Source organism: Symsagittifera roscoffensis, chromosome 7 (genome assembly GCF_963678635.1).
Source record: "Symsagittifera roscoffensis chromosome 7, txSymRosc1.1, whole genome shotgun sequence".
Taxonomy (NCBI): Eukaryota; Metazoa; Xenacoelomorpha; order Acoela; family Convolutidae; genus Symsagittifera; species Symsagittifera roscoffensis.
In genome coordinates this window covers 36,971,916-36,991,937 of record NC_087068.1, presented here as the reverse complement: position 1 = coordinate 36,991,937, position 20,022 = coordinate 36,971,916, and the positions used below count along the sequence as shown (strand labels likewise).

The 20,022-nt window shown below is 36.0% G+C and overlaps 2 protein-coding genes and 1 long non-coding RNA gene across 3 annotated transcripts in view; 1 reads left to right on the top strand and 2 right to left on the bottom strand.

The window, feature by feature from the left end:
- The window catches only part of LOC134850872 (serine-rich adhesin for platelets-like), a 21,468-nt gene extending 17,244 nt beyond the window's left edge, over positions 1 to 4,224 (bottom strand). Inside the window, exon 1 of the mRNA XM_063866630.1 lies at positions 3,983 to 4,224. Coding sequence (XP_063722700.1) covers positions 3,983 to 4,020 — 38 coding nt within the window. The 5' untranslated portion in view covers positions 4,021 to 4,224. The remainder of the gene's footprint in view (positions 1 to 3,982) is intronic.
- LOC134850967 (ADP-ribosylation factor-like protein 5B) overlaps positions 1 to 17,363 on the bottom strand; it is a 448,774-nt gene extending 431,411 nt beyond the window's left edge. Inside the window, exon 1 of the mRNA XM_063866805.1 lies at positions 17,349 to 17,363. The gene's annotated coding sequence lies outside the window, so the exon portion shown is untranslated. The remainder of the gene's footprint in view (positions 1 to 17,348) is intronic.
- A 1,020-nt stretch (positions 17,364 to 18,383) lies between these two features.
- On the top strand, positions 18,384 to 19,234 carry LOC134852122 (uncharacterized). Its single transcript, XR_010164271.1, has 2 exons — positions 18,384 to 18,713; positions 19,028 to 19,234. It is a non-coding gene; the product is annotated as an uncharacterized LOC134852122 (long non-coding RNA).
- Positions 19,235 to 20,022: the final 788 nt, after the last annotated feature.

Sequence of the window (20,022 nt, the reverse complement as noted above, 5' to 3'; positions counted from 1 at the left end):
CCTTGAGTCGCTGAAGCATTGAAGAGCTCGCAATAACTAGCGTTAGAGCAGCCTAGGACTTGGTAAATAAAAAAAAAACGATACGAGGCCAACCTGTGCACCATTTTGTGGAACGATCAAATAAAACGAATGAACACAAGAAGAACAAGAGAGTGTCGTTGTTGCGGAAATCGCTTGCAGCTCGCAAAATACCCAGTTTGGCCTCCTTAGCACACCCAAAACAAAATACTACAGGCTCTACATTGCATGTTCGTATGAAAAAAAAAACAAAAAAAATTAAAAAGCTATCTATTTTTAGGCACAAAGTTTGTGTAGACTTTAATTTTTCTGCAAATTCAGCTCAGATATATGAGACGCAACTCTTTACCGATGTTCAAAATTACCTGAGACACTTCTTAGTAATTAGAAAACTAGTGTTTCGTTTGAGTTGTTATTATATCACATGGAATTCTAGCATTCTTTCGTTATTTGCAAAAAGTTGCCGTAGCGTAGTCTCAATTCCATCAAAATACTCTGCCACTCTATCATTACAGAGTATTTTGTGGAGAAAAACAAAGACTTGAAGTTAATACGTTGACAAACTGGAAGCCAGTGAAGTGCATGCAGCAGGATAGTCGATGAGGTCTACCGATGTGCCTGAAACACATATCTCGCGCCAGTATTTTGAATTTTCTGTAGTTTTTGGATCAATTCTTAGGTAAACCTAAAAACAGCGAATTACAAAAGTCCAGGCTGGATAAAAGCAGATTTTAAAAAGAATAACACGAGTATTTAAGTCCAGGTAGTGACTAACACTGCATAATTTGCGCAAGACGAAGAAAAATCTCTGTGAAAACTTGTTAACTTGTCAATTATTACCACTTAAGTTTTTAATTCGTTTAAAACATCCACTTTAAATTAACCAACAAAGAAAGCTCCCAAGTCGAATCACAAGCTAGTTTCTGCCAATTTCAGTTTTATGAAGGTTCACCACCGAGCCAAAATTTTTTAACAACTCAGCAAACTAAATACAATCGAATGAGTGTTCTCTTTGATCATGGCATAATAGATTTCTTCGAAGTTTGCAGCAACAAAGAATAGGTATCATCCGCGTACGATTGATAGAAAACATCGAGATTCAAAAGAGTTTCTCGAAAAGATAAGACATAACTGCAAAATAAAAGGGGTCCTAAGATCGAACCTTTACTAATACCATGCTCGACAAATAGTCCATCAGAAAAAAATGATTCAACGTAAACCTTCAGTCCCTCGCTGATTAGTGAGATACGATCAAAACCAATTCAATATGTTATCAGAAATTCTAATACAATTCTTCGTGGTTCCGAGTAAATAATCATGCCGAAGTGTATCGAAGGCGCTTGATAAGTTTAGGCATATCAAAATGAGGTAATGATTCGTGTCCAAAAATTTACAAATAGCATTTGAAGTTTTTAATATTGCTGTTTTTGTAGAAGCACCTGTTCTATATGCAGACTGACTAAAATCCATGAGATTAAATGTTCTACTAGTTGCGCGTGTACAAGTTTTCATTACTTTAGAAAGAAATACAAGGTTAGATACTGCTCTTTACGACGCAAGAAACTCAGGCTTTGGATTTTCCTTTTTAAGTGTCGGAATTATAACTACTTCTTTTAGTAGTTATAAAACACGTAAGAAAAATATTAACAAATTGAAGCCGCTAAAATTTTTTTTGAATTTGGAGTTCTAATTAAATCAAGAGGAGCTGCCGCATATGAAATTGATAAAAACATGTAAATCTTCAAGTTTGATTGGACTAAAACTTTCCAATAAAATTTGAAATCAAGTCGTAAATGGTTCATCAAAATTATTCACACTTAGGGTTTTGTTCATATTATTGATACTCTGTTATTAAAATAACCCTTAAAATCATTGGCCAGAGTAACCTTGTAATTGTGGAAAGATAGTACTGCTTCAATTTTGTTTGCAATTAGTTTATCAGGAGCTTTATTTTTCTTGAAGTCTGTTTGAGTAACGTTGATTCTTTTCTGAGAGTGACTCTTTGTATTCAACAAAGCTGATTTTATGTTTTCGATACATTTTTTCCATGTTTCCGTTTCATTTACATCAGCTCCGTATCAAAAAAATCACATTTGCGAATAAGTTCACTGCGCTTTTTAAGGGGCGCAATGGAATCCGTTATTGATTCGACAGTTTGGTTAAAAACAGTTAAAAAACTTGAAATTTTCCAAGGAACACTAAGAATCTTTTTTTTTAGGTCCTGAGACGATTCAAGCATTAGACCAAACTCAATTAAATTAATGTTTTTCCAATAGCGATATGTAAGTAATTTTTCTTGGTTTGAAGGAAAGTAATCTGTGCCGTAGATTTTAAAAAGTGATAATCAGATTTATTAAAAGCAGAAACATAAACTTTCTGCGGGTTATTATTTTCAAATGATAAAATTAAATCAAGTATGTTGCCCTTGGTGTGCGTTAGTTTTTGAACCGACTGGTATAAACCAAATTTTTTTTAAAAGTCTTGGAGTAGAAAAAACGTATTATCCTTTCTTTTGTAGTGCACATTAAAATCAGCCAAGCAGATAAAAGAGTTGCAACTCGGTAAAAGTTGATCATTTCTACAAAAAAACTGTTGAAATTCGCCGAAGGAGTCCGAGATATTATCATTTAAAAACCATTTGAACCTAAATTGTTAAAATTGAATAAACTTGTTCCTATTTCGAAACTTGAATATTTCGAAATAAAGATATACACATAGACTGGTGCGCAGTTAAAGCTGGTCCGACGCCAGTTCTACTTTTACGAGGACATTTTAAAAATATGTGGCCATTTAGACAAATTTGTCTTAGGAGATAGCCTTCACTTGATGTCATCCAGGTTTCAATAATTCAAAAAAAACGCAGATTATTAGAAAGAATGTTATGTGAAAGTGGCGTTATTTTCCGCTAATGGCACGCACATTGAAAAATCCAATTTCTTTTTTCGTTTGTCAGTCAGAGGGTTTTTTCAGCGTTTTCAGCCAAATTTTTGCTTCTTCATTTAGGAAAAATCTGTTAATAACGGTGTTTTGCGGCCAAAGTTCCGAGAGTCAACTCATTCCGATTTCTCACCAGCAAAGATAACTTGAAAATTTCTCAAGCGTATGGTCTCCTTTTGTTATTTCCTGCATATGTATCACATCTGCACCATTATTGGCACAGTGCTTTTTTTTTCTTCAGCACCATCTTCCTTAGATACTCGGCCCAAAAAGATATTGCTTCTTGGGAGAGGTTTGCTCACACCTTAAAAAGCGCCATTCTGATTGGCACCTGTACTATGAGTTTTCTTCCTGGTGTTTGAATCGGTTGCACTAAATTTTCGTCTGTTCACATTGCTATCAGTTCGTTTTCTGTGCAGAGAGTCATATCCAGACCCAGACATACTCCATGTATCACAGCAGGACAGAAATCACATGAAACCACATCACCCTCTGATCCATTGGAACATTTAACAAACACGTTTGAGTAACGTGGGTTGTTGCCAGTCTTTCTCACTCATCATTTTAGCATTCAAATATTTGAAACTATTTAATAGGTTTATCAGCTCCGATGCTTTTAATTACTTTTTTAAGGAACCTAATTTTGATAGTCTTGCGCCAAAGCATTGGTTTAATTTGATCAAAAATTGCATCACAGGATAGCAATTTTTTAAATAATTTTTTCTCGAAGGCATTTTTTGGTCAAAATAATCCGAAACTTTGGCGGAAAATGATTAAAATTGGGTTCTTTTGCCAGCGTTTTTAATAATCAATCGTGCGATTTCCTAAGTCAGGAAATAGATTTCGACGCAAACTCTCAACCCGAGATCTCAATGCGCAAACTGTCTGTACTAATGATTGTAATTCTCTTTTCATGTAACACTTAATACCAATTATTGGGCAGTTTCATCAAACATCTGGTAATTGCCTTTGCTGAGATTTTTTGCTAAATTTGTAAGAAATTATCGGGATGAAAACAGAAACTAACCTTGAGTTCAGCTTGAGTTTCTTCAAAATTTTAAACATCTCCGCGTCACAAATTAATTTTGCACTAGTTTTGAATATAAAAGTAGGTTATGGGAAACACTTCGGTCCGTAAAAACATTTTAGGTGAAATGATCGTTTATTTCGTTGATGGTAAAAAATAACATGAACCGAAATCTATACTTTGAACGCAACAAAAAATTAGACAAACAAAGCACGTTTATTATGCTATTTAAATGCGTTTTGATGGTATTGAAACTAAAATAGTAGTGTAAAATAAATTCTTAAAAGGCAGCTTGCTTTTTAAAGTGGAACAAAGTGGAAAACTGCACGTAAATAATTTTCCAGTTTGTTGCATTCATCCCCGTTTTGGTTTTTAAGTTATCAGCTATTTTAAATTCGGAATCAAAACGACGCCAATGATTTTTTTTTTGTATTAAAAAAGCCATTTTCTGAGAACACCGATTTCTGTTTTCACCTCATATTATGCACAAAATCAAATTCACGGGCTGAAATGTTGCCAGTTTTCGTAATTAATGTCAAAGGTATAGTTTTTCCTACGAGAACAATAAACATGCACCGAGATCTACGACTTAAACCCCAGAAATCAAAACTTTGCCACTTTTCAGTGCTCGTCCATTAATTCGTATTCTGAGCTGGATTTTACAGAGAAGAACAAAGTCTATTAATATCTCAGTCACGTCGTGACTATCTAAAAACTTGTCTCGATAGGCTGGAAGTTAGTCGTAATAGTCTACAAAATAGTTGCAAAATTCTGGAAAACAATCGCTATTAATCACCGCACACAACGGAGGCTGTTTTCTAGATAGATATTGTATATAGATTATCTAGCCTAGTTTATCTAGCCTAAATAACCAGAAATCAGTTCACTGCTCAACCGCAACGAGATAAACATGCTTCGAGTATACACAATAACAGTAGCAATACAACGCAAACTAACACTTGTTATAAAAAGTTATATTTTGCTAAAACTATTCATCTTCATTAAGGGCTGTAGCATAGTTATTACAAGTGCCTATAAATCTGAAAGTCAGGGGGTCAGGGGTACGAGCGCAATCAGGAGAATTTTTTCTAGCCAAAAACAGCCTAGATTTAGCTAATTTTCGATCAGAATTAAGAAAAAATAAAGAAGTTTATGAAAATAAAAAGCTTTATTTAAACATTTCAATAAGAATTTCTGGCCAGAAATTAGATTAGATATAAAGCAGGGGTGGATTTAAGGAATAGGCAGGGGGCGTCCGCTCCCCCCCCCCTCTCAGGGATTGGACCCCCTCCCAACCGAAAGGGTCCCCCTTTGTACTATTTTGAGAAATCCAAATTTGGTGATGGACCCTAAAACTTTTCTAAAACTCGCCAGTAAATACTAATTTTGAGGGGGAGCGCGAGCCAAAAAAAAGCATTTTTTTTTGTCATAATTTTCCAACAAGTGTCTAAAAGTGCCTTTTTAGGCCTGTTTTTTAAAAAAAAAAGTGGACAAAATTTCGAAATGTTTTTGAAAATCCGCCCTTCCCTCGAGAAAATCCTGGATCCGCCACTGATATAATGTATTTCAGGTCAAAAATAAAGAATTTTCTCGGTACGGGGCACATACTATTACATGAAAGATATGCGCGGTATTGATTAAATCAAAAATAAGTGTTATAATACACAAACAGGAACACAGGCAAATTTTTTCAAAGTTAAGTTCTCCTCATTTTCTACCTGTAATTCGAAAATTTGTTAATGCTTATTTGCAACTTGAGCATGCCTTACCATGGAATCTTCTTTCCGAATTTACTGAGAGTATTATAACTCAAAATAATTTATAAAAACAAATTTCGGAATAGCACTCAATAAAGCACTATCAGCTAAAGCTACTTAGATTTTTGTATAAAATCAAACAAGAATTGGCTCTTTTTATTTTTCCCCCTACCTTACACGAACATCATTTTTATAGACTAACAAGGCATTTTTTGTTTTTACAAGGTTCATTATGAAGACCAAATATGTTTGTCATGGCCTAATTAATCTGCATTGGAATTTTCATGAGAATCGGACAATGTGAACAGTTATTTTAATTATAAAAATTTGCAGGTGCGGGGAAAGGAAAAAGAGCTCAAGAATTTATAAAAAAAACTCTGAATGGCAACCAAACAAAACAAGAAAACTCATCCGACTGCCTGTTACGGTCTAGTGAGCAGTAACAACATGAATCAAATTAAATGTAATAAAATTTGTTTTAAAACGAAGTGTTTGTAAAAATCATCGCCCCGCACGCCATATAAAATACAAAATCAAATCATATTGGCAAATAAACTTCCCTCAACCAATTTGGAACGATTTCTAAGACGGATTAAATCTATGCTTACGCGTTGATAGCGCTAAATGTATCGCGCGTTAATTGACCCAAACTGACCATAATGGCAATTTTTAAACCCCCATAATTTTATGAAAAAAATGATCACAGGTGAATATCTTTCTAAATTTAAGCTCAGGACTACAATATTTTTTGAATGATATAGAAAAAAAAAATTCGTCAAAAATGGCTATTCAAAAAGTCGAATATTGTCTGAAGAAAGAAACCACACCGAGCACAAATATTCCGTTACTTTTGTTACGAAAGTCGGAACAAAAACATTTTGATAGAAACACACCGCGATGCTGGTTGTGACAGATTTAACTTAATTGACTTTTTTACCGGATCAAAGGATCCTCAGCAGCCCCCGTTGACCGGTCAAATGGAAGAAGGGAAGAGGCTGTTTGCGATAAATTGTTAATGGTTAGCACAAGCAAGCAATCATGACTTTTTATTTCTGCCTCGTCTCGGTTCTGAGGTAGATCGGTTTCGGGTAGCTGGCTGACTGACAACATTTCGTTTCATACGTAATTTAGACGTAATTAGCGGCAATTCTAAGTCAACAAAGATTAACAAACTACCATGAGTTTCTGTATTTAAAAGCAGAATTCAATGTAAGAAAATACGCAAAATCAGGGACGGATCTAGGATTTTCTCAAAGAGGGGGGGAGGGGGCGGATTTTCAAAAAAATTTTGAAAATTTTGTCTAAATTGATTTTTCGAGCTCTCCCAAAGTACTAAAACGGCCCCGTTTTGGCCAAGTTTTCCGCGCTGCCCCCGCCCTAATTCAGCCCCTGCACAAAATGACAACTATGATTTTAAAACAGTGCCTGAAAACTTGTGAAAGTTGTTTTGATGATCATTCAGTTTGATATTTTCGCACTGTTTTTTGATCACCAGTCACTTTGGTTTTGCTCGCTATTATTTGTAGCGAGAGCAGTTGCTTCAATTCACTCAATTAAGTGGCCATTTTTAAATGACCTAATTTCCTCGGATTTTTTTCAGATACTTTTTTTCTTATCTATCCCTTCAAGATGCTATAACGGTTTTTAAAATGTCTCGTTTCTCCAATTCAATTTAAATGGTATCAGAAATTCGATCAAGCAAAGTTTCAGCGTTCAAGTAATTTACCATTGACGTCACAGGACGAAGTTGTCGACTTTCTAAAAAGATTTAGTTCCAAAAGCCAAAATAAGCTTTAAGACTTCTAGAGTCAAACATCAGAAATTCAATCAAACAGAAGCTCAGCCTTCAAAGTAAAGTGCCATTGACGTCACAGGGCTAAAATGTCGACATTCTAAAAAGATATACATCCGAAGGCCAAAATAACCTCTAAGACTAGTTTTCAAGGATGTCGTAGAGCCAACTGTACAACGGCCCAAGCTAAAGTTTAGGTTGGCCTCGTTATCAAGTGGCGGATTACCAAGAGATCAGGATATTTATTCAAATCTAATGAGGCGATAGCAAGCAAAAGATTAAACTCCGTTGCAGATCGTTTCATTTTTGAACTTGAACTGAAGTTTCAAGTTCTATTCCTATCACTGCCTGCTTTGAGAAAATTTAATTTGAATCTACCTGAAACCTCTAAAATGACTTCCGCTGCTTCCAAAGTTGAACAAGATTTTGAACGCTTCGACCAGTTCAATCATCAATTGTTTGACTTAATAGATGAAATTGAGCAGTCCAAGATTTTGGATTCCATTCTCACAATACCCAGCGTTGTTGCAGCAGGAGACCAGACGTCTGGAAAAAGTAGCGTCCTAGGGAAGCTCTCCGGTGTTCCGTTGCCAACAGGCGATGGCACAGTCACACTTTGCGCTACACAACTGGCGCTTCGCCGAAGCGCCCAAAAGTTGATCCGCATGATCGCTCCGGAAACCAAAGACATTGCAGGCATCGCGGACATCTGCACAGTAGTTAATGATATCTCACAGCGCCTCCAAACTAGCGACGGGGGAGGGTTCGTTTTTGATGTGATGCCCAGGATCCGTATTGAGAACCCAGATGCGAAGAATTTGACGGTGGTTGACTTGCCTGGAATCATTCATTCTGCCAATAAGACCCAAGGCGAAGACATTGTTGACAGAGTGCGAGATATGGCCATGAAACACATTCAAGGCCAGAGAACTATTATTCTCTGTGTCATCGATTCCACTAGAGATTTGGCCTTAAACAAAATATTTCAGTTAGTCAATCAAGTGGACCCTAACGGGGATCGAACCGTAGTAGTATTTACTAAGATTGACAAATGTCTGCAAGACCACTCAAGAATGACTCATTTCATAAACCAAGTTAAATCTCAAGAGTACCACACATTCAAGTATCACGTGTTTGTCAATAGTCTATTGGATGACGATGAAGAGCGTGATTTTTTCCAATACGTACACGAGCGTTTTGGCATCGATATGGCAAACTGCACGTACAAGTGTCTGTACTCGACCGTTTGTGGAATGCTGCTTAAACCTGTGCTTCAGGAATTCAGGTCATCGTGGAACAAAGTCGAAAACTTTCGGTCGAAAATGATCGAGGAAAGAAACCGACTCCCTAGGGATCTTGCAAGCGCAGCCAATATGGCGAACACCAAGTTGACGGAGTTCATTGAAATCAGTCGGGAGGCTTTGAAAGGAAACTTTGTCGCCAGGAGATCTTGCAATGACTTGTTTTTCAAGTATCGACAATGTTTCAGAATTTTCAAGCAAGAATACCAGGACAAAATGGCGGAAGTCCAACAATCTTTGAGTATGGATGACGTCGCTGTGCGCTGGAGACACCAAGAAATGGTGAATTTCGATAATTGGTCCATCTTCAAAGCTTTCGCGATGCCGATCGTAGTCTCATTTCTGAACCCGGCGATCAAATGTCATAATGCGGTCCGTAACATCAACAAAGACGCGATCTGTGACTTGGTTTGGGATATTTTCGACGGCCAAGAAGCTCATGCAAACTTCTTGATTGAAAAGGTTGAAGAGTTGTTTGAGAGTCAAGAGCATGTTGTGAATGACAGGTTGCAACAAATGTATGAATACGAGCAATATTTCTACACTGATGACGAACTCTATGAAAAATTGCTAGAAAAGTAATTGCTTGGTTAAATCAGGGGCGGATCTAAACTTTTTGTAATGAGGGAGGCAGATTTTTAAAAAAATTAAAGATTTGGTCGTATTAATGAATGTGGAATTTCAAAAAAGTATTGTAAATTTTGTCGACCTTTTTTAAGTCAACCAAAGTGATTTTCTGAGCGCTGTCAGTGGACCCTTTGGTTGGTGGGGGGTCGAATCCCTGAGGGGAGGGAATTTCCACACCCCCTCCCCTAAATCCACCCCTGAAAGGGTCTATCCCCTCCTAAATCCGCCCATGTATACAAAAATAGCCTTTCCCCCCGTATTGAAGTTCCACGGATAAAACTCGATTATAATGGATTTTCATGGTCTGTCTCCATAAAATTCTAGAATATTTGATTATAATGGAATAATAAGCGATTATAAAACAAATAATGTGGAAATCACTTTAATCCATTTTATTCGATTATAATGGATTATAATGGATTAAAATAATTTTTTAAGGGTAAGAATCTGGATTTTCCAAAACCTTGAAGTCAGATATTCAAAACTTGAACGTTGCCATCGCTAAATTGTGTTTTATATTTGGCTACAGCAAAAAGTTGTAATCTTTTTTCTACTTGCCTTTTTTCTAGTTGTCACCACCTCCCCTCCCCACCACTTACCCTTACATACATTTATCTATCTTTTAAAAAACGTACGTGGGGCGACGGTAGGTATGTGTGTGTGAGCTAGGTGAGGGTAGGGGGGCTGATGGTAGATGGAAAAACATGGTTTAGCAAAATTTAACTAAATTTGAGTAGGTTTAGAAATCGAATAGACTGTGAGTAATGCAAAAAAGCCGTCCCCCCACGATTATAATCTACTAAAATTCATTATAATGGATTTTAAACGGATTATTTCTGACCACGAAAGTTGATATAATTGATTATTATCCATGGCACCTCACAGCGGGCCTGTGTGTAAAAACAACGTGCTTTTTGTTGTTTTCGGAAACTGGTGACTGCTGCAATCCCTGAATCCAAATAAACTGATCAATTTATCCAAAACCACGTGACCATTTGTAAACAGTTTTTTCGGCCCTTACCGCGCGAGAAATTTGGTTGATACTAATTGGGTTTTTGTATAGTTTGGTCAAACTGTTGACAATATCCTCTTTTATCAACAAATCTGAACAAATTTAAAGAACCTGAAACTGCTCATTTTGAAGCCATTATCCGGGTTTTTTCGCCCGTTTATTTTATCACCGTTTTTTTGGCATAAATTGGCATAAACTATGAATGAAGTATATTGCCAACAGGTACTCTGTGGGCAGCAGTGGCGGTAGTGGCGGAGGCAGGGGAAGACTATATGAACCATGGAGTGGTCCCAGTCCAGCTGGTGTTGCTCCTGAGATTCCTCCTAACTCAGTTAAGGAGACTAAACAGGATTCGATCTCCAAAAAGCAGTTTTCGAAACTGTACGGCAAGAAGAAAAAGGCGCCTAATGGATCTACGCTGACGTTGAACATAATTACGGACGACAACGAGAGTCTTTCGGATGCGAAATTAGACGATGCCGAGCTTGAATATACTGGCGAAGACGTGGAGAAGTTCTACAAGGGTCTCGAGTCCCACTTTGAGCAAACGAAAGACTCAAAGCACAGCTTGAGTAAAATGATGACGTATGACGTCGCGCTTAAGATCAAGAAAGAACTTGCATTGGATCGGATTTGCACAGTGGTTCCTGCACAGATTCTGCAGGGTATGAATGAGGAAGTCCAGAGGAAGATCCAGATGATTGATCGTTCTTGCTCGGAGTTCCTGGAACTGCCCTGGCAGATGACGAGAGCCCAGATGCGAAGGGCGGAGATTGACGAACAGGAGGCGCTCATCAGGAAGTGGAAGGAAGACTTCACAAGAGTCGAAAAACAGATTAAAAAAGCCAACATTAAATAGTCTTGTCGCAAAACACAAAAAGAAACCAAAACCAGTTAAAGCAGTTCGACAGAATTTGCGCAAGAAAAACACAGAAACAAACTGAAAGTATGATTTTATAAAATTAAAATATAAATCAAATTAAAATTATTCAAACAGGCAATAGTTAAAACGGGTAAAAAGTTAAGCCTTTCGGGTAAAAAACGGGTAAAAAACTGCATTAGTATCTCGAAGCATCATAGGGGTCATACGAGTTTTAAATTTCGAAATTAAGATATCTCACGAAATGTTTTGATGCGATTTAAAAAAAAATTAGTTGCATACATTTTGAACGAATTTGCACATTTTTTAAAAAAGTTTTCTTTGTTCATTTCACTGTTATATAGTCACCATTGTGCTATACTATAAGTCTACTTTTTGTAACCCAAATTGCATAAATTAGCTCTCTTTTTTGAGGGCATTTTTGCTGCAGAGCTTTTGTTATTATTTAATAGCATGTATTTCATCAGCTTCTAGTAAAAATGACCCTATGAAGCGCTGGTGGCACAACTGCTCAAAAACTAAAACCTGAGGTTGGTTGCGAAATTTCCATAAAGATAAGATATTTTAAAAGTGTTTCAATATTTGTCTTTTCTTGCCAGTTTTTCTTGTGGTGACTTGGCTGGTAAAATAGATGATTTCGCTGTTTTTTTTTCTAAATGTTTTACATTCGGCGTAGAATTGTTTTAATTTGCCGGCTGAAGTTTTGCGTGCACAAATAAATAGTGATTGTATCCCAAGTTTGTCAGCCAAATAAAACTCTATAAGTTTTAGAATATATCGGGCTTTGCAGAAGGGTCTGTATTTTTTCGATTGGAATTCATCAAATCAGAATATGTTTTTTTTTGTGAGAACGTATCTTCTAAATGAAGCTTGAAGTATGAGAGCTGGATTCACATGCTACTCGAGTTTATTGACGTATGTCGATGCCTTGGGCAAAAAATATTCACGTCCTTGGAAGACCTGTTTTTTTTCTTACAAACTGACGATTTTACGCTCAAGAAAAAAGTTTATTGGAGTATAGTATGTCTGCTTAGTGTTTGTCGGCGTAATTGCCAATGAGCATTTTTTTGATAATGAGTTATGTATCAGGCGCGGATCTAGGAATTTCTCGAGGTGGGGGGGGGGGGGGGGGCAAACTTTCAAGGCTTTTTTTGGGCCGACCAAAATGATTTTCTGAGCTCTCCTAAACCACTATAAAGACCTGAATTTGATGAATTTTTCTGCGCCACAGGCGAATTTTTGAAAAAAGGCCAAAAAAGGCGTTTTTAGGCATTGTTTGGAAAACTTCGACCAAAAAATCGCAGTTTTTCGGTGCGCGCTCCCTCCTCAAATTTAATATAGCTTGGCACCTAAGGCGCCTTTAGAAAAGTTATAAGGTCAGTCAGCCAAAAATGGATATCCTACTGGTATGTATGTCAAAATGAGTTTAGCATGTTTGAAATTTAGCTTGGTATCAACCTGTAACGGTTCAGTTAGTATGATATGAACTTTTGTTGAAACATCGTATAATTAGTTTAAAATTTTTTTTTGCTATTTTTGTTCCTTTTATTCTCATTAAAAAAACGAGTCTTACGTCTTAAATTAACTGAACTCATGAATCTTAGAAATAAATTCAAATTTTGCCCTTTTTTCTTACAAAAGATTCAATCGTTTGTGATGAATTTTTCTCATGCCCTTATATGAATCATAAGCAATTGTTTCAGTTTTTTTTATGCATCAACATTTGCGTACATGTTTTTTTGCAGGTTGCATTTCAAATAGATCTCTTCGACTTCGACTCCCCCTCAGAGCCTATAGGTCATGTAAACTAATAAGTGTAGCTAAGTTAGGTTTTATCATGGAGCACTATTATTGTATTGCTTCGAATTGATTTTAGAATTTCCAAGTGGTGTTGCATGGGATCGAATACGCATTTTAGACTGTGTTATTTTTGCGACTCAAGGCTGTTTTTTATGCGTGGATCTATAATTTTCACCTGGTATAGAGAATTGCAAAAAGTCCAGACGAACAGAAACAAGACTGCTCGTATCAGGAAGAAGCCCTGAATGTTCCCACTGCCTTTTAAGGTCTTGTGGAGCAGTAGTAACATTAAAAAATTAAATGTAATAAAATAAAATGAAAAATTTATTTTTCTAAAATTTGAATTTTTTAAATGAAAATCATCCCCCACACGCCATATAAAGTAGAAAAAGATAGCTTTTGCTCCTTGCAACAAATCAATTATGGCAATTAGGCTTCTTTCAACCAATTTGAAACGATTTTAAGACGGATTAATTCTCCGCTTACGCGTTAATAGTGCGAAATATATCGCGCGTTAATTGTCCCAAATTGGCCAAAATGGCAATATTTAAACCTCATTACTTTACAAAAATAATCACAGGTGAAATTTGAGCTCAGGACAACAATACTTTTCGAATGACATATAAAAAAAATTCCGTCAAAAATGGCTAGTTAAAAAGTCGAACCTTAACTGAAGAAAAAATTTTCACCGAGCACAAAAGTTCCGTTACTTTCGTATCGAAAGTCAAAACAACAAGACTGCTCGTATCAATGCGAAGCCCTGAATGTTTCGACTGCCTTTTAAGGTTTATGGAGCAGTAATAACTTGAAAAATTTAATGTAATAAAATACAATGAAACTTTTTTTTTTCTAAAATTTCAATATTTTTTATAAAAAACATCCACCCACACGCCATATAAAGTACAAAAGGATAGAGTTCACTCATTGTAACAAATCAATTATGGCAAATACGCTTCTTTCAACCAATTTGTAACAATTTCTAATACGCAATAACTCTCCGCTTACGCGTTAATAGCGCGAAATATATCGCGCGTTAATTGTCCCAAATTGCCCAAAATGGCAATATTTAAACCCCCAAAACTTTACAAAAATAATCACAGAAGAAATATCTTTTCAAATTTGAGCTCAGGACAACAATACCTTTTGAATGACGTATAAAAAAAAGTTCGTCAAAAATGGCTAGTTAAAAAGTCGAAATTTGTCTGAAGAAAAAAAAACACACCCCGAGCACAAATATTCCGATACTTTCAAATCAAAAGTTGAAACAATAATTAAAAAGAGAAATCTGCCAATTTTGAACTCTTCTTGCAGGCAAATTTGAACTTTTACCTGACATTGAGACATAGTTTTTTTTCTGAAAAATTAGCTTTTGCATGCAAAAATTGTCTGAAAAAGGTCAGTTGCTCTTTTTAATTAATTTTGTCTGTCCCAACTTTTTGCTACTAATTATACCACTACTGCAGCCAAATTTGGTCAGGCTGTGGTGTACCTGCAGCTCGCGTTCAAGTGAGAGCTCGTCCTCACACAGTTTCTTTGCCATGGCATGGGATCGAATTCACGATCTGACGATTTCACAGTGAAAGCCTTACCACTATGCTAAGTGCCTCTATTTTGCATTCGTTTTGCACAAATATTCAGAAAAACCGGATCGATTTCCACTTTTTACTTTTTCACAGTCTTCGCCTTAGGATCGGTAGAGTAGGCTTATAATAGTTCCGTGTTTCAAAAGACCTCGCTTGAAGTTGAATAGTTGTCAGTGTGTAGAAAGTTTTAGTAATGTTGATTGCTAAGGAAACTTCATTGAAAGCAAAAACATATCAATTTAGTCCATCACGTGTGAAAACAGAAATGAAAACATTTAGAACTTGTCCTGCTCTGGATACTTGCCACTATGCAGAAAAAGAAAGTCGACTAATTTGGTTTAGCCGATATTAAGCATAGAGTAACAAATTGTATTGCATTTTGAATTTTAAAAAAATTATAATACAATGGTTTGTTATCAAAAGGTTTTATTCTCTAAACATGTCTGAAACAACTGCTGTTTGTCTGAATCACCTGCATTACTGATCTTGAAGCTGTTGCTATCGCCTCCTGAAAGTCTTATCGTCTAATTTGTCTACTTTGTCAGTTTAGCTATCATCCAGTTTGTCTGATTGAAAAATTTTATTTCATGATTATAGTACGATTTTTTCACTGGGCTGATTGTTTCACTAATTGGAATGATTGAATATGGAATTTGCACTAATAATTTTGGTTTGAACATAATCTAGTCATTATTCCTACTTAAATCAATATTGACTTGAAAGCGGATATCTCTGATTTGGACATAAAACATATGGAAGATGTTTCTGTCATGCAAGACGATGAGTTTATAGGTATGACCAGGCGCGGATCTAGGAATTTTTCGGGGGGGGGGGGGGGGGGGGGTTGGCGGATTTTCGAAAAAAATTTGAAAATTTTTTCAACCTTTTTTTAGGTCGACCAAATTAATTTTCTGAGCTCTCCGAAACTAAAATAAAGACCCTAATTTGACAAAAATTTCTGCGCCACTAACAAATTTTTGAAAAAAACCCAAAAAAGGTTTTTTAGGCACAAAAAGACCAAAAAGGGTTTTGAGGAAAATTTCGACCAAAAAATTTTAAGGTCAGTCAGCCAAAAATGGATATCTCAAATCAGTGCAAAGGGGGGACCCTTTAGGTCGGCAGGGGGTCGAATCCATGAGGGGGAGGGCGTCCCCCCTTAATTCCGCCACTGGGTATGACTGCGAAAACTTTAGCGAGTATGAGTATTTTGTGTATGTATGAGTATCTTGAGCAGGGATCGGAGCAGTCTTCTTCTAAAATACTCGCCCGAAAAGTTCTGCCGTTGGCTTTTTTTGGTCATCAGGGCAAAATTACTCAATAAATTTAGCCAATTTTTGACGTTGCACCAAACAACTCTTTGAATTCTTTGTTTGCCGTTTCTCCGCTGTATAAAGACCAAAACAACAAGAAGGCTCAAATCAGGGCAAAGCCCTGAATGTTCCGACTGCCTTTTAGGTTTTATGGAGCAGTAATAACCTTAAAAAATTAAATGTAATATAATAAAATGAAAAAAATTTCTAAATATTGAATTTTTTATGAAATCATCACCGCACACGCCATATAAAGTACAAAAGAACAAACTTCGCTCATTGTAACAAATGAATTATGGCAAACAAGCTTCTTTCAACCGATTTTGAACAATTTCTAAGACGGATTAAATCTCCGCTTACGCGTTAATAGCGCGAAATATATCACGCATTAATTGTCCTACATTGACCAAAATGGCAATCTTTAAACCCCCATAGCTCTACAAAAAATGATCACAGAAGAAATTTCTTTTCAAATTTAAGCTCAGTATAAAATACTCTTTGAACGAAATTGAACGAAATTGAAAAAGTCCGTCAAAAATGGCCAGGTGAAGAGTCAAAGTTCATATGAAGAAAAAAAACCACCCTGAGCACAAATATTCCGTTATTTTCGTTACAAAGTCGGAAAATTAGGCTGATTGGCTAAAAAGGAAAAAGTTAACCAATCAGTGAATCGTCTTGCATTTAAAAAAGAGCAAAAAATTTTGTGAATTGAGGCTGTTTTTTTCGCATTTTGAGACTGGAAATTCGACACTGCGTGTATCGAGTGCATTTTTGTTAAAGCTTCCATTGTATATTTACGTGTTCGAACTTCTCAGAACAATATGACTGATTATTCGTTCTTCTGCTCAAAAAAAGCTGAGTAAGCCTAAAATGGTGCGAGGATGAGAATATGAGTCTTTGGTAAACAAGGAACCTTTTATAAACTTTAAACTAACTTTAACTTAATTATCGAACTAATTTTTGTATTTTTTGATCGTTAAATTTTAATTTTGCAAAAGTTTTTAATTTAGTGCAGATTCAATGAAATGAACGACACTTGCATCTTTCTAACAGTCGTTATTATGGTAAATAATATGGTTATACATCAATGAGAGGTATTTAGCTCGAGAATGAATCTTACTGCCTCGAGTAATTTTTTTTCAGGTAAGTGACTGAAAATCTACTGCATTGGGAATTTTATAGAGAAATAATCGTTGCAGTCTGCGTCGTTTCTTGATATAAGGATTGGTCTGTTGTTCGGGTTTTGACCTGGTGTTTGCCGTATCGTTTGAAGTAATTGATTAGAGTTATTGAGATGTAGAGACATATTTAATAAGTTTTTTATACTATCGATCACTTTGTGATGTATTTTTGATCTTTTTTCTATTGAATTTGCTGAGTCTAATTTTGTTGAGGTCTTGTTCGAGATTGTTTGTCGCACCAGATGAGTTTCAGTCCGGGGAGGCTCACTCATAGAGTAATTTCAGATAAGATACACTGTCTGTTCGTCACGCTTATCTTATTTTCGGCCGGATAGATTCGTGCAACTTCTTAGTCTAATACCAATCTTAATCTTACTCTTATACCTCCTAGTCTCAATAGATCTAGTTTATGCTGTTATTTGCGAGTCAGGAGCTGTTCTGAAGAAGAAGAACTGCCTTCTAAATTATATTTTTTGTTCTGTTGTTGAAACTATGAAGTATTAGTTATGGATCATGATTAGTTATTTAGAAATATTTTATAGAGATAGTTTTATCAATAATAAATTTGGCTATAATTACAAGTTTTAAACTGGTTTCACTAGAAAATATCTATTACAGCTGCAATGTTCCTTCACAGGTAAATACTCTATATAACATAGACTAATCATAGCAGTTATCATAAATTCAGCAGGTGCCAAGATTTTTGCCCCATTTCACTCAGCATATCATATATCATTATCAATTGTGAATTAACTTTATAAGAATTGGAAAAAGAGCTTAAAAGTTTTTAAAGTTTCCTCCTCACGAGCTAAATAAAGATTTTATGTGCGAGCAACTGGTTTCACAAGTTAGCGTATAATGACCAAACAAGTTTGTATGTAGTTCGTTTACATAAAAATTTTTGTTTTGAAAGATGCTGATTTAATTAGCCGAGCCCAGAGTTTCTGTGTTTGCTCCACAGAATTTAGAAAGCGATCAAACACAGATTTTAGAAGACCTTTGGCTCGGCTACTTAAGTCGCCACCTTACAAAACAAAAAATTTTATATAAATGGAAATTTCACAATTTATAGTCAGCAGCTTATTCAAAAGTCATCCCGTACTGAACTTTTTGTGCCATTTCACGGCTGATCATCCATTTGGCAGGGGAGAGAATATTCTCAGGACTGTTCCCCCATAATGCAGGGCTGTTCACAAGTGAGCATGCGTATTTTTCTACAGACGTGGTCGTACCTGGATTTTACATGATCAGACCTGAGTGAAACATGTTCATGCCTGTCGCAGACATGATAACGACTGACTGAAAACTTGACAAACTCATATTTATTTATACATTACTTCGTATCTTGACTAATTGGTCTTTGTTGTTAAAAATTCACTTTTTCAGATTTTGTTTGAAATGAGCTTATCCAAATTTACCTCCTCGAGTCAAATATCTTCAAATGAAGAAAATTATGTCGCATCTACATCCCAAAAAAGAGGAAGTCAGGTTAGTTTCAGGGGGTCAACGGGAGGGATAGTCGAAAAAACTAAGAATCCCCGGTTTGAACTATAAAGCATTGAATTGAAGCAATTCGTCACAAAATTTTTTGGCCAATAATCTTTCAATTTTCGCGAACCAGTAGCCGCAATAATTGCGAATAAATTAAAAAGATTTGAATGGTCGATACTATTAATCTCATTGAAAAAATTAACAACAAATATGCGACTACTTTTTAACGCATGATTTTTGTCTAATTTTATTTGTTAAGCATTTATTTAAAGTGATGAAGTTTTGACTAACAATTAGTTTTATGTTGACAGGAAACAGAGAAAAGTATCCACACGCCCCGCTACCAACGACTCCCTGCTGGCAATTAAAGAAAGATGCATCTAACCACTACAGTATATTTTCAACAAAAAACTTCACCGATGTCAGAAAAATTCTGAAAAAAAACTAAAATTTTGAAGTAAAGTGTCACATTTTTAAGCTGAGTTTATGATGTTGTTACAATTTAACCATTTCTTTAATTATCTTATAATACTGAAGATACCGATTTGAGCATATTCGGTTCAGGCATGGTCATGTATCCTGCAGATGTGAGCATGTTTAGTTCAGGTATGATAATGTATCCTGCAGGTGTGAGCATGTTTAGTTCAGGTATGATCATGTATCCTGCAGGTGTGAGCATGTTTAGTTCAGGTATGATCATGTATCCTGCAGGTGTGAGCATGTTCAGTTCAGGCATGATCGTGTATGCTGCAGGTGTGAGCATATCTTCAGTTAGCACACCTGATGCAGGTCTGATGCAGGTATGTGCATGCCGAATATAGACATGCTGCACATCTGTTACAGACATGAATTTTGCATGATTTTACAATGATCAGATATGATTATGGCCAAAAAGTTCGGTACGGGATGTTCGAAGTTTCAATTTTTAATATTTGTATTAATATTAATAGGGACAAATGCCATTGCTTGGACCAAAATCAAGTTTTTTATCTACACAAAAGCCATTGACGCAGGTTTTTCCAGGTTGACAAGGAGAATATGTTATCAACCTCTTCATCGTCCTCTTTCCCATGCCCCTGCATATCGGGGTATACAAATCCGGATAACATCGAGCACGTATGCATGAAAATCCATCCGGACAACTAAGAATATAGTTGCACAAGTTTATATATTGCTGTATTGATGTTTTGATGTAATTATAACTTTTTCTCTATAGTCATTACGAGGCCAAACTGTGTATCTTGCAAATTGTAAACAGATTCCGCAACAAACACGCGTCCTTTATTGTTCCGATTTTTGATACGAA